The sequence below is a fragment of the Phycomyces blakesleeanus genome (genome assembly GCF_001638985.1).
Source record: "Phycomyces blakesleeanus NRRL 1555(-) unplaced genomic scaffold PHYBLscaffold_25, whole genome shotgun sequence".
Taxonomy (NCBI): Eukaryota; Fungi; Mucoromycota; class Mucoromycetes; order Mucorales; family Phycomycetaceae; genus Phycomyces; species Phycomyces blakesleeanus.
In genome coordinates, this window is record NW_017265158.1 from 39026 (window position 1) to 51450 (window position 12425).

The 12425-nt window shown below is 38.4% G+C and overlaps 3 protein-coding genes across 3 annotated transcripts; all 3 read left to right on the plus strand.

The window, feature by feature from the left end:
* Positions 1-73: 73 nt before the first annotated feature.
* Positions 74-2987, plus strand: PHYBLDRAFT_173236 (hypothetical protein; the record flags this gene model as incomplete). The annotated part of the gene is made up of 4 exons (XM_018436977.1): positions 74-1206; positions 1276-1550; positions 1642-1737; positions 1891-2987. The coding sequence occupies 4 exons, from the start codon at positions 74-76 to the stop codon at positions 2985-2987; spliced, it is 2601 nt and encodes an 866-aa protein (XP_018286271.1).
* A 2694-nt stretch (positions 2988-5681) lies between these two features.
* On the plus strand, positions 5682-8734 carry PHYBLDRAFT_150417 (hypothetical protein; the record flags this gene model as incomplete). The annotated part of the gene is made up of 4 exons (XM_018432477.1): positions 5682-6927; positions 7024-7147; positions 7216-7946; positions 8007-8734. 4 exons carry the CDS (start codon positions 5682-5684, stop codon positions 8732-8734), a joined length of 2829 nt encoding a protein of 942 aa, XP_018286272.1.
* Positions 8735-9882: 1148 nt separating this feature from the next.
* Positions 9883-11785, plus strand: PHYBLDRAFT_136334 (hypothetical protein; the record flags this gene model as incomplete). Its single annotated transcript, XM_018429778.1, has 4 exons — positions 9883-9993; positions 10055-10097; positions 10214-10380; positions 10456-11785. Coding segments are annotated over 4 exons (1559 nt in total), but the record flags the coding sequence as incomplete, so codon positions are not given.
* Positions 11786-12425: the final 640 nt, after the last annotated feature.

Below are 12425 nucleotides of genomic sequence, written 5' to 3' on the forward strand. Positions count from 1 at the left end.
GTGAATATATCGCCCTTTTCTCCCTTTCTCTTTCCCGTATATATTCTCCTCTTCCTCCTTTTTGACCATCATCATGGCAGATCTGGAAACGAGGCCATTGCAGACCATTCCAGGACCTGCATTCAACGAAGATTCACCCCAACCCATCTCTACCACCAGAACATGCGCAGATGATCAAGATCTCGAGGATGGCCCTCTTTTTCGTGCGACAATCAAACAGCTCGAAAATAAAACTAGTGCTCTCAAAGCAAGTACTAAACGCATTCTCAAGACCGCTGTAGCGTCCGTCGAAGCACAACAGGCTCTTATGGATGCAGACACAAATTTCCTTGACGCTCTCCGTGATATCCCTTCCGCCACACCACCTCTCACTGAATATATGGACCGCACCTGGGCGATATTGTATGAACAGCGTCTTCGTCTCCAACAAAGCATGCGAGACATAATCCTCGATCCTCTCCAAAAACGATATGATTACGAGATCAAGACCGCCGAATACAAAAGACGTCGATTTGAAGAAGCCAGCAAAGACTATTACAGTTATCTCGCAAAATATCTCAGCATTAAACCAGAAACGCTGTCCAAAGACAAGAAACGTACCGAGCGAGAGCAAAAACACATTGCTCGCCAAAGTGCTTTCGATCTGATCCGATTCGATTACTACAACTTCCTTGTTGATCTTCACGGGGGTAAAAAAGAACAAGAAATGCTGTTTAATCTTGTACGGAACCAACAAGAAGAGTCTTCCTTCTACCAGTTCATCTCTTCGGGAGTTATTCCACACAAAGAAGCACTTGATAATGTAGCCACCCTAATGGAAGAAGCTGCACGCGAACAAGACACGTTTTATAAAGAACGGAGTGAAAAAAGACGCACTATGCTCACCCGTCACAACCAACATGTAAAAGATATGCTCAAGACAGAATACATAAAGGAGCAGGCACAGCTCAAAAGAACCTCACTCAGGACAAGTGCAAATGTAAGTGATGTGGAAGAAAATCCCATATCAACCGACCCTGGTCTGCCCGAACCTTCTCAATCAGCAGGCTCGGCTGAAAACAGGTTTAAAGGTATCCACGATCTGGAAAACCAGGACCGGAATATGTTGTGGGCCTGTGGTCGCAGAAAGGAAGGTGTGCTATTCTCAACCTCAAAACCATCCAAAGGAACAGCATTTGAAAAAGGGTCAAATGTCACTTGGCACAAGTAAGCCACACCTGTAACTCACAAGAATTTATCTCTAATGATCAATATATATATATCTCTTTATGTTAGGTATTGGTGTGTTTTGAGTGGTGGCCAATTACACGAATACAGTAATTGGAAAAGACATGTCGAATCTCACATTGATCCTATTCCTTTACGCTATGCCACCGTACGCCAGGCGTGCAATGCAGATAGACAATTCTGTTTTGAGATCATTACACCCTATTTTCGGCGCATGTATCAGGCCATTTCTCAAGAAGAGATGATGAGTTGGATGGCTACCATCCGTAATGCAATCGAAAGTCTTTTAAACGGTACCGGAAGTTCTGTTAACCTTATAAAAGGTACACTCACTTTTCTTCTTCTGACAACTATACAATGCTCACAACCAAAGAATACATGTATTCATTTATTTATATTAATCTTCATAAACAGACCACTTGATCAAGGAGGAAGAGACCAATAACGACCAATCACCAAAGAAGGGGCATAGTCGGTCTCTTAGCAAAGCAATCCGCCGTGGGCTAGCGGGTAAAGATATATATTCAAAGAAGGGCCAGCAGCAACAGCAGCAACAGCAGCAACAGCAGCAGCAACAACAACAGCAACAACAACAACAACAACAACAAGAGAGTGGATTCTCTAGTGACGGTGGAGAATCTCTTGCGGCTCCTACCCATCAAGAGCGTTCGAGATGGTCTGGTTTTAGCTTTACTAGTAATAGTAATGGTAGTGCTGGCCATGGTCATATTGCCAAGAACTCTGGGGCAGTCGGCCAATATGAATTCTCGCCAAGCCCTGATGCTACCGTTAACACAAAATTATTGACCACACTGAGAGAAGACCGATCAAATGTTCTCTGCGCAGACTGTGGCGAACGGAATCCAGAGTGGTGCTCGCTCAACCTCGGCATCTTGTTATGTATAGAATGCTCTGGGATTCACCGAAGCCTAGGGACCCACATATCCAAAGTACGATCTCTCACACTTGATAGCGCTTCATATACACCTGATATAGTTGAACTATTGCGGTCTATCGGCAATGCACGGTCAAATGCCGTCTGGGATCCCAAACGGTGCTTGACCACAAACGATGATGATTGCTTGACCACAGACGAAGTTGATGAACTAAGGCGACCGGTTCCAGGCGACACACGCGATTTCAAGTTAAAGTACATTCAGCAAAAATATGTCGAAAAGGCATTTGTGTACCACACCCACAAAGACCTCAATACCCTTTTGTTCGATGCTATCGACAATGACGATATTCCGGCTGCATTATATGCTGTGGCTCTTGGAATAGATCTCAACCGTTCGTGGCCATTTACCTCTGCACGCAGTTCGAGTAGCGATGAAGATGGTAGCCAGAATTCTCGAAATAGCCAAGACTCTATACCCCTTCCAACTATTGTTCTTTCTTCTGGTAATAATTTGTGTGCTACGAATACTACTGGCCGTGATAAAATTGATGACCCGACTGTGCGTTATCCACTTCATTATGCTTTGTTGTATGGGCGACGGACTTTGCCTTCAGTAATGACGGATAGAAATCGGCTATTCCCCATGGCTGAATTCTTGCTTCAAAATGGTGCTGATGCTGGTATAATTGACCCTGAAACAGGAAACACTCTTGCTAGCATCGTTGGACTTGGCAGTATTGTCGAGGATGATGCAATTGCCTACCTAAACCTGAAGAATGCAGCGCGTGGACAACCTCAAATATTCCGTGCAAGTATGCCTATTATTCCAAGTCACTCATTCATTGATGCCACATACAAGTAAATACTGTTTCTCTTTATATCAAACTCCTTATATCATTTTGTGCTTCTTTATAATTGCAACATCTGCTTTTTACACTTCTTATTTACATTGTAATTAATCAATTTTATTCTTACAAATCATTGGATTTTAATATTATTATTAATAATAATAATAATAATAATAATAATAATCATTACACCTTACATATTACACATTACATATTATACATGTTACATTTTATATTTTATATTTCACACTATACATCATACATCATACATTCTATATTACACAATATATATATAATATTTACATGTGCTATTGTTGCTGTTGTTCCAATTTAATGAAAAAAACACACACACACATGTTTGCACATACACATCAAAGACATAAATATATTCGCTAATTTGCAGAGAAAGAGATTAAAGCCACATAAATACAGGTGTTTGAGCACACTGTTAACATACTATCAAATATAAGCTTTTATTTTTATTTTTCTATAGAAAATAAACAATTTTTAATATTTTTACTTCCTTTTAAATTCATCTTTATATTAACCACTTAGCTCTCAATTAAGAATATACATACATATAAATTATCATAATGGAAGCTAAATAAGATTAAAGTTCACAGCCATTACTGTGAAAAAAAATATAGAGAGATGTTCAATGGATATGCCAAAACCTTTTTTGGAGCATTGATCTCGAGTTCTTAGGAGAAGGGGGGGGGGGGGGGGGGGGGGAGGCATGACTGTCTTTTACCTTGGGGTGGGAATATAACTCTCACTAATCCTAATGCACACTAGCTAATTTTGATGAGAACACAATAGATCAGTATTAAATTTAATTGCTGTTGTATTTTCACTAATTGTTTTCCAGTTCTAGATATACATAGATACTTGTTAGTACCCCCTTTTCCTACATATATGAAGCATACATTCATATTCAAGAAAATATATAAGTATTGTACTATAAGTATAATATGCTTTAGCTCGCCTTATATTTGTTCAGAAATTAAATAACAACCAGCCAAAAACTCTATTTGTTTGAAAGAGAAATTAGGATCCCCACTGATTTTATCTCTTCTTCTTCTTCTTTAACAAGAGCAATAATATAGAAAGCAACTAATACATAACGTTTGGCTAATATATACTGATAGGAATTAAAGTACACAAAATTAGTAAAAACAGGCTGTAGATCGCTTAATTTGATGCAGTTTTTATTTTTTATTTTATCCAATTCTGATAGACTTGCTCACTTGTTTGAATACCCAAATTATTTAAACCATGTCATAAGCTGGTAGTATTTAACCTTTAGAGTCATTATATAGAAATCTGCTCTTGTCAATTGAAGTATACTAAGTTGCTTCCTGATATTAGATATGTGTTAAGATGATTTTTATATAATAGAAAAATTGTAATTATATTGCATAAATATTTCTAGAAGTACTATAATCGGTGAGATAGATCATTCACAGCAGTAAAGGCTGGACAAGAAGTCGTGTTTCACTATATAGACAATGTCATATTTTATTTGCCTTTTAAAACAGGACCTTTGGATTATTTCATTGTTTTTAAATAAAGGTTGTATATCACCATTATATCTTTTATTCCTATAACAAGAATAATACATTATCGTCTAAACGTAATTAATTGCCTCACATAAAAAAAGTAATATGTTTATTTGCCTGTATTTCTATTGCTAGTAGTATGAGTGAATATCAAGTATGTCTTTAGTATTAATTCCTTCTGTTTGAAACATATATTCAATCTTATAATAAACACATGAATTTAGAGAATTATTACTTTAGCAGTGCACCAGAACCTTTAAATTGAATTGAACTCTGGAAAATATGAAAGCAGATAAAAGCAATTGTATCTTTTAATATCAGTATTAAGATATTTAAATTATTATCTAGTTTTTTTACGTTATTTTGCTTGGGTGTTGTCCCGCTTTTGTGTTTATTATTTCTTTAGATTTAAAAGGCGCCACATGTAACCATGGTATTTAATCTTGTGTATGTCTTCTCTTTCTTTCTGATATATACATAGTAGGTATTTTCTCTAGTCTTATATATATGTGTGTATCTATGTATTAAACTATTCCAAGAAACTTTATCTGCGGCAATTTTTATTTTACTTTATAAAAAACTCCATTTTTGTATTATTTTCAAAAAAAAAATCGTTTGCTATAGTATTTAGACGTTTGGATTCTAAAAGTACATTGCGTGCTTAGATGTTGAATTAGTGTGAGAACAAGCGGATCTTAATAGTATAAAAGCTATTTTCATAAGTTAACGTGTCTTTGTATATTTTTCATATAATGAGCACAGATGTACGCATTAAATTAGGGATTTACGAAACAAGGAAAATTGTACTGGTATTTTAGGTTGTCGTCTGAAAGTCAAAGAGACATTACACTAAAAACAAAACGAAGCAAAAAGTCTTTGTATTTACGATTTTTTTCTTAAATATTTTAATCAAAGTCTATCTCACTCAAATAAGTTTACAGTCTATTTAAAATAATGGAGCCTTCATTATTATAGTAAGTGTGTTTTCAGCTCCTCATTATCATTCCTATCATTATTCTTTTTTTTTCTAAAAAAGAAAAGGTGTGTTGGTCTTGGTCAACCCCAGGGTATAAATAAAAGTACCAGAGTAAAGACAAAACACCAAGTATAATATTCAGAATCACATCTCTTTCTACCATTTTACATTCAATGGCCAATAGAGGAAGTGAACGGCTAGAACGTCTACGAAAGTCAAGAGCTGAGAAAGGGAAATGGCCTCTAAATAATGATATTGAAATTCAATCAGAAGACGACATGGAAGATCTCGAGGCCGTAGATAAATTCATAAAATCCATATATATTGCGAATGGGATAGATCCAGACACTATCACAGAAAACAGTTTTAGCTCATACACCGCAGAAAGAGATTCATTAATCGGTGGATCCTCCACAGATGTATCAAATGTAGCCCGAGCTGGATTCAATTCGGACACCGAGAATTCAGATCCATCCACCAGCACGATCTCATCAGAACCTAAAGATCTTAATACATCCGCTTTACCAGAAGAACCTGAGCAAGAGGTATTTTTAATAAACAGGTCTCAAGAAAACGAGGAGATTCTGAGACCTAGCACATCCTTCAATGATGGGTATTTGGTCGATGGCCCAGTTTTTAGAGCGCAAATAGCCGAACTCGAAGAAAAGACTGTCAAAATGAAAGCAAGCACAAAGAGTACCCTCAAAATTGCCAAAGTATTCTTAACTACTCTTGAAGCTCACATGTCTAATGAAATCAAGTTGCGGTCTGTCCTCCAAAGAATACCTTCCACAATCCCGGTTTTACTAGACTATGTGGACCGTACATGGTCTATCTTTCATGAACAAAACATCAGACTTCAAAAAGGCATCAAAACCCACATTCTCAATGAGCTACAAAAGCATTATGACATTGTTGTAAAGGATACTGATATCAAGAAACGCGACTTTCAAGCAGCTAGTACTGAGTATTATAGATATACAGCAAAATATCTATCCATTAAAAAAGAAGACCTTTTGAAAAATAAAGGGCATGTTGAGAAAGGATCAAAAAATATTGCGCGGAAAAGCAAATTCGATATGGTCCGTTTTGACTATTTCAATTATCTCCAAAACTTACATAGAGGTATAAAAGAAAACAAGATTCTCTTTAATCTGGCAAGCGAGCAACACAAGAATTCCGAATTCTTCGATCTTGTAACAAAAGGCAAAGTCCCGGGTATTGACGAACTAAGCGCGATTGAGATGGCGGTGAAAGAAGACTCGATAATACAGACGGTTCTTGACGAAGAACATATTCGAATAAGAAATCCTGTGTACTCTTCTCACAATAGGCATGTTCGGAATATGATGAATTCAGTAATTGGAGGACAGTCTTCTTCCGCAAATGTATCATCTTTAGAAGAAAATTTAGCAACAAGTAAGCAAAGATAATAATAAAAAGGCATATATAAAGAGCCTTTTAAACAAAACAAAGACCAAATGTTGACTATTGTACTTGGTTATTGGGGCGTAGACGAAGAAGAAGACCGGGATCTTTTACTTAGGTCTGGAAAGACAATGGAGGGTATTTTATATTCTACATCCAAGCCTAATAATTCAGATGACCCAGCTCTCAAGTCTCGTGGTACTTGGCACAAGTAAGTAAACATTTGATAATCAGATTTCTCTTGTCAAAAATCCTTAACTTATACTTTTATGGTAAAAGATACTGGTGTGTTCTTGACGAAAATCAGATCAGTGAATTTCGAGATTGGAAAACACTTCCTCGACTCCACATGAGTCCAATATCTTTATTTAATGCCAATGTGCATCAGATAGATGATGTGGATAGAAAATTTTGCTTTGAAGTGATCACACCGCATATGCGACGAGTTTATCAAGCCCTCACCGACGAGGATAGAAAAAAATGGGTGGCATGTATCCGCAATTCAATAGAAGAAATCAGCCTAGGTAATCAACCCTCGACAAGCAACGGCCAGTCAAGACATCAGCTGGCAGACAATCCAGAGCAAGAATCCAAGATCAAGAGCCTATTTAACAAACCATCAAAGAGGAATATTTCATCCTATTTCAAAAGTATCTTTAGTGCAATTTTTCCGAATTCTAGAGCCACAGAGGATTTACATAACTCTATTCAACACAATAATGAAACTAGTTCATCTACCATAGCGACTCGACCATCCCATAGACCACTGGAATACTTTAGAAACCTTTTAGGGAGCTGTATAAAGCGGATTTCTACACCAAGACTGGCCTATGATACAAACCATGCTCCTGCTCCTGCTTCCGCTCCTGCTTCCGCTCCACAGAAAATGAGAATAACCACGCCCAGTTTAGAAATTCTGCGTCGCGATCTTTCAAATAAAAGATGTGCAGAATGTGGTTTCGATGATCCCACTAATTGCTGTGTAAACCTTGGAATTATTGTTTGCAACGGTAAGTAATTGATTAAGTCGCTGAAATATGTATAATGTCGTAACACTCTTTTTTTCTTAGTTTGTTCTATAATTCACAAGAGAATTAATAGTGAAGGAGTTATCTCATTAATAACGGATCTTAATCTTTATACACCAGACATCGAAGAACTTATAATATCTGTTGGAAATGATATTTCAAACAATATATGGGATCCTTTGCAGCATATAGCTCCACACGAGCGTCCGGCTGAAAATCTTTCAAGCAATTCAATCGTAAGACCCAGACCATTTTCTACGTACGAAGAAAAATCCAGATACATCCAAGACAAATATACAGCAAAGGCTTATATTTGCAGTGCGGGCAGTTCTCCAAATCAAGAACTTATGAATGCTATAGATATGGATGACATTCCTGCTGCGTTGCGGGCAATATCGCGTGGAGTTGACTTTAACACAGCTTGGTATAGTACGCCAGATTCACTTTCTGCGTCGAGGACATCCCAAGGTATAGGGTTGGCTGTAGATCAAAGAACCCCACCAGAATGTTGTGAGTCGTACCATCCTTTGCACAAAGCCTTGTTATATGGTCGTCACGCAGAAGCTTCCGGATCATCAAGTAGAAATCTTATTTTTCCTATGGCCGAACTTTTACTCCAGCATGGAGCATCCACAACTGTTTTTGACCTCCACACACACAGGTCATTAGGGGAAATTATTTACCTCGATATTAACATAGAGAAAGCCGCAGTTGAATTCCTCAACGGAAGACCAAGAGCAACCGGAGAACAGCCTATAGTTACCTTTTAGAAATTGAAACGAATGAATTCGTAAAAACTAAAACGCAGACACAGGCACAGATATAAGCAGACTTGTTAATTTTTTACGCCATCTTAAAAAACAATAGTTTAAGTAATTTTTGAAGCAGTGTCCTCTAATAGAATCAGGGATTATTCATTAAAAGTACATAAAACCTCTAGTGTATGAAGTATATAATATGTGTATTTGATATTGGAGAACTCATAGTAAGTCTTTATACTAAAAAGAAATATCTTGGAATCTAATATATGTATATGTATATGTATCAGTAATTTATTAATTTATATTTACTATTCAAAATTTTGATGCCCATTTCTCTATCTTCAAAGTGAAAGAACTAGAAAGAAGCATGGCTTAATGGCTTTTAATTATTCATTTATTGAAATACATTAACAGCAAATAGTGTTTATCATATATTTGCAAGGTTTAAGATCTGATAAAAGAAATGTTGATATCCCTTTCCAATATATCTGAATTTTTACGTCTGTTAGAATACTCATTTTTTGAAGACACTTGATAGCAATGAACAAAAAATCCGATTTTTGTATATGTAGCCATCTTCAGTATGTAATTTGGCTTAAAGAAAGACACACTTATAAAATCTTTATGTACCTATTTAATCTGATAATTATAGAAGCTCAATTACAGCGTTTAAACTTCCAGCTTTAGATAAATTCGACCTTTAATTTCAATTTTTTTTTGTCCTTGAAAATAGATCATAGTACAAGTAGGAAATCTATGAGCCCCACTTTTTAGTTTATAATATGTTAAAGCTAATACACAAACATATCACCTTAAGCCCGTATTCTACAAATATATATATATATATTATGCATATCGTACCTAATTGAATTTTGATATATATTCTGTAAAGGCATAACTACTGCGTGTTCGCTTTTTCTTCTTGCAGTCACCGTGACAGGTAACTGAGAGGGAAGGGGACGACAATGTCTACGTCATTTATTATTTGCAACCGTGATTGCCAATGGGAGGACGGGGTGTGTATAGCAAATTGAGTGCGGCCATCACAACCCCTGCAAGCGGGGCTTTTGCGAAAATTTTCAAGGTAGGCGCAAATAACGAACCCCCCCTAGTTCTTCCCCTCTTCGCATCTCACCTCGTCGAGAGAATCACAGTTACGATGCACTTTACACGTGTCCTTGGAACGGCTTCCCAGAACGCCCTTCGCGCTCAGAGAGCCAATGCTGCCTTCCTTGCTAAGGCTGCCATTAAGCCTGCCGCTGTCAAGGGTAAGTCCAGTTATGGCATCCACATTTGAACAATTCGATTAACGTGTTTATTCTTTACCAGCCCGCGCCTATGCCACTGAGGCTGCTGCTCCCGGTCAGATTCGGTATGAATTGTTTCATAATATTTTTTTTTAGATCTTAATATATTTATTTTTCCAAAAAAAAAACCAACAAGAACTTCATTTCCAAAAACGGATTACTAAATGTAATGTTTCTACAGCTCTGTCATTGGTGCCGTTGTCGATGTTCAGTTCGAGCAGGACAACCTTCCCGCTATTTTGAACGCTCTTGAGGTTCAGGACCACACTGGTGGACGTCTTGTCCTTGAAGTCTCCCAGCACTTGGGTGAGAACACTGTCCGTACCATTGCTATGGACGGTACTGAAGGTAAGAGAAACACAAAAAATAAGAGCTTGCTGTTACATTTTTCGCTTCCGTTTTTTTTAACATTATAATGGCTAGGTCTCGTCCGTGGCCAGAAGGTCATCGATACCGGTGCCCCCATTACCATTCCCGTCGGTAAGGAGGTCCTTGGTCGTATCATCAACGTTATTGGTGAGCCCATCGATGAGCGCGGTCCCATCAACGCCAAGTCTTCCCGTCCCATTCACGCTGAGGCTCCCGAGTTCGTTGACCAATCCCCCACCCCCGAGATTCTCGAGACTGGTATCAAGGTCGTCGATCTCTTGGCTCCTTATGCCCGTGGTGGTAAGATTGGTCTTTTCGGAGGTGCTGGTGTCGGTAAGACTGTGTTGATTCAGGAATTGATCAACAACATCGCCAAGGCCCACGGTGGTTACTCCATCTTCTGCGGTGTCGGTGAGCGTACTCGTGAGGGTAACGATCTTTACCACGAGATGATGGAGACTGGTGTCATCAAGCTCGAGGGTGAGTCCAAGTGTGCTCTCGTCTTCGGTCAGATGAACGAGCCCCCAGGAGCCCGTGCTCGTGTTGCTCTTACTGGTTTGACCATTGCCGAGTACTTCCGTGATGACGAAGGTCAGGATGTGTTGCTCTTCATTGACAACATTTTCCGTTTCACTCAGGCCGGTTCTGAGGTGTCTGCCCTTTTGGGTCGTATTCCCTCTGCCGTCGGTTACCAGCCCACTCTTTCCACCGATATGGGTGGTATGCAGGAGCGTATTACCACCACCAAGAACGGTTCCATTACCTCTGTTCAGGCCGTTTACGTGCCCGCTGATGATTTGACCGATCCCGCCCCCGCTACCACTTTTGCTCACTTGGATGCCACCACTGTGTTGTCTCGTTCCATTGCTGAGTTGGGTATCTACCCCGCTGTCGATCCCCTTGATTCCAAGTCCCGTATCTTGGATCCCCGTATTGTCGGTGACGAGCACTACAAGGTCGCCACCCAGGTCCAGCAGATCCTCCAGAACTACAAATCTCTCCAGGATATCATTGCCATTCTTGGTATGGATGAGTTGTCTGAGGAGGATAAGCTCGTTGTCGAGCGTGCCCGTAAGATCCAGCGTTTCTTGTCCCAGCCTTTCGCTGTTGCCCAGGTCTTCACTGGTTACGAGGGTCGTCTTGTCCCTCTCCAGGATACCATCCGCTCCTTCAAGGAAATCTTGGACGGCAAGCACGATGGTCTTCCCGAAACAGCTTTCTACATGCAGGGTGATATCAACGATGTCATCAAGCGTTCCGAGGAGCTCGCCAAGGAGATGGGCGGCCAGTAAATTGCACTGTTGATTTTATTTTATGTCATTTTAGAAAATACTGTAATTACTCTCGTCTAAAAATAACAAAAAAGACAAATGCGTAAAGATACAAAATGTTGACTATAAAAAAATGTTGTGGTCGTGTTATATTTTATGAACAAGGTAGAATTATCGTTTGAAGCATATGGAAAAGCTGGCCTTTTCTCTAATGTAAATTTGACAGTTTAATTAAAAATAACCCGATAATCAACTCAATGAATAATGCACATGAGTTATTTTAGATACTCTGTAAAACCTTTTCTCTGGCTTACAGATGAAAGAAATAGGTTGGGCCACAAAGAAACTTCGACAGCTGTTACAAAAATGCGAGGGATGTATATTTTAAAAAACGAGCTAAAGGTGTTAAACTTGTTAAGAAACCCCACATCTTTGAACATTGGTTACAGATTTCGCCTTTTACTTATGCTTTATAACTCCGTAAACTTCATATCGAACACTAAAAAGTAAGCTTTCTTTAATGCTTATTTTTTCCACCTATGATATGCAAGTTTCATGCTAGACCAATTTGAATAATTTTCAAAATAACTATATCTTTTTCTTTGGTTATATTGTCTTCTATTATACGTCCTTATCGTGAGAAAGAATGATATTGAGATAGTTCCAGTTACTGCTGCTTGGTGTGGGATCATGTTGCTATTGTTTAGATATGGGCACATGCAAAGATAATAATTGACTAATTTGTGGCTCTGA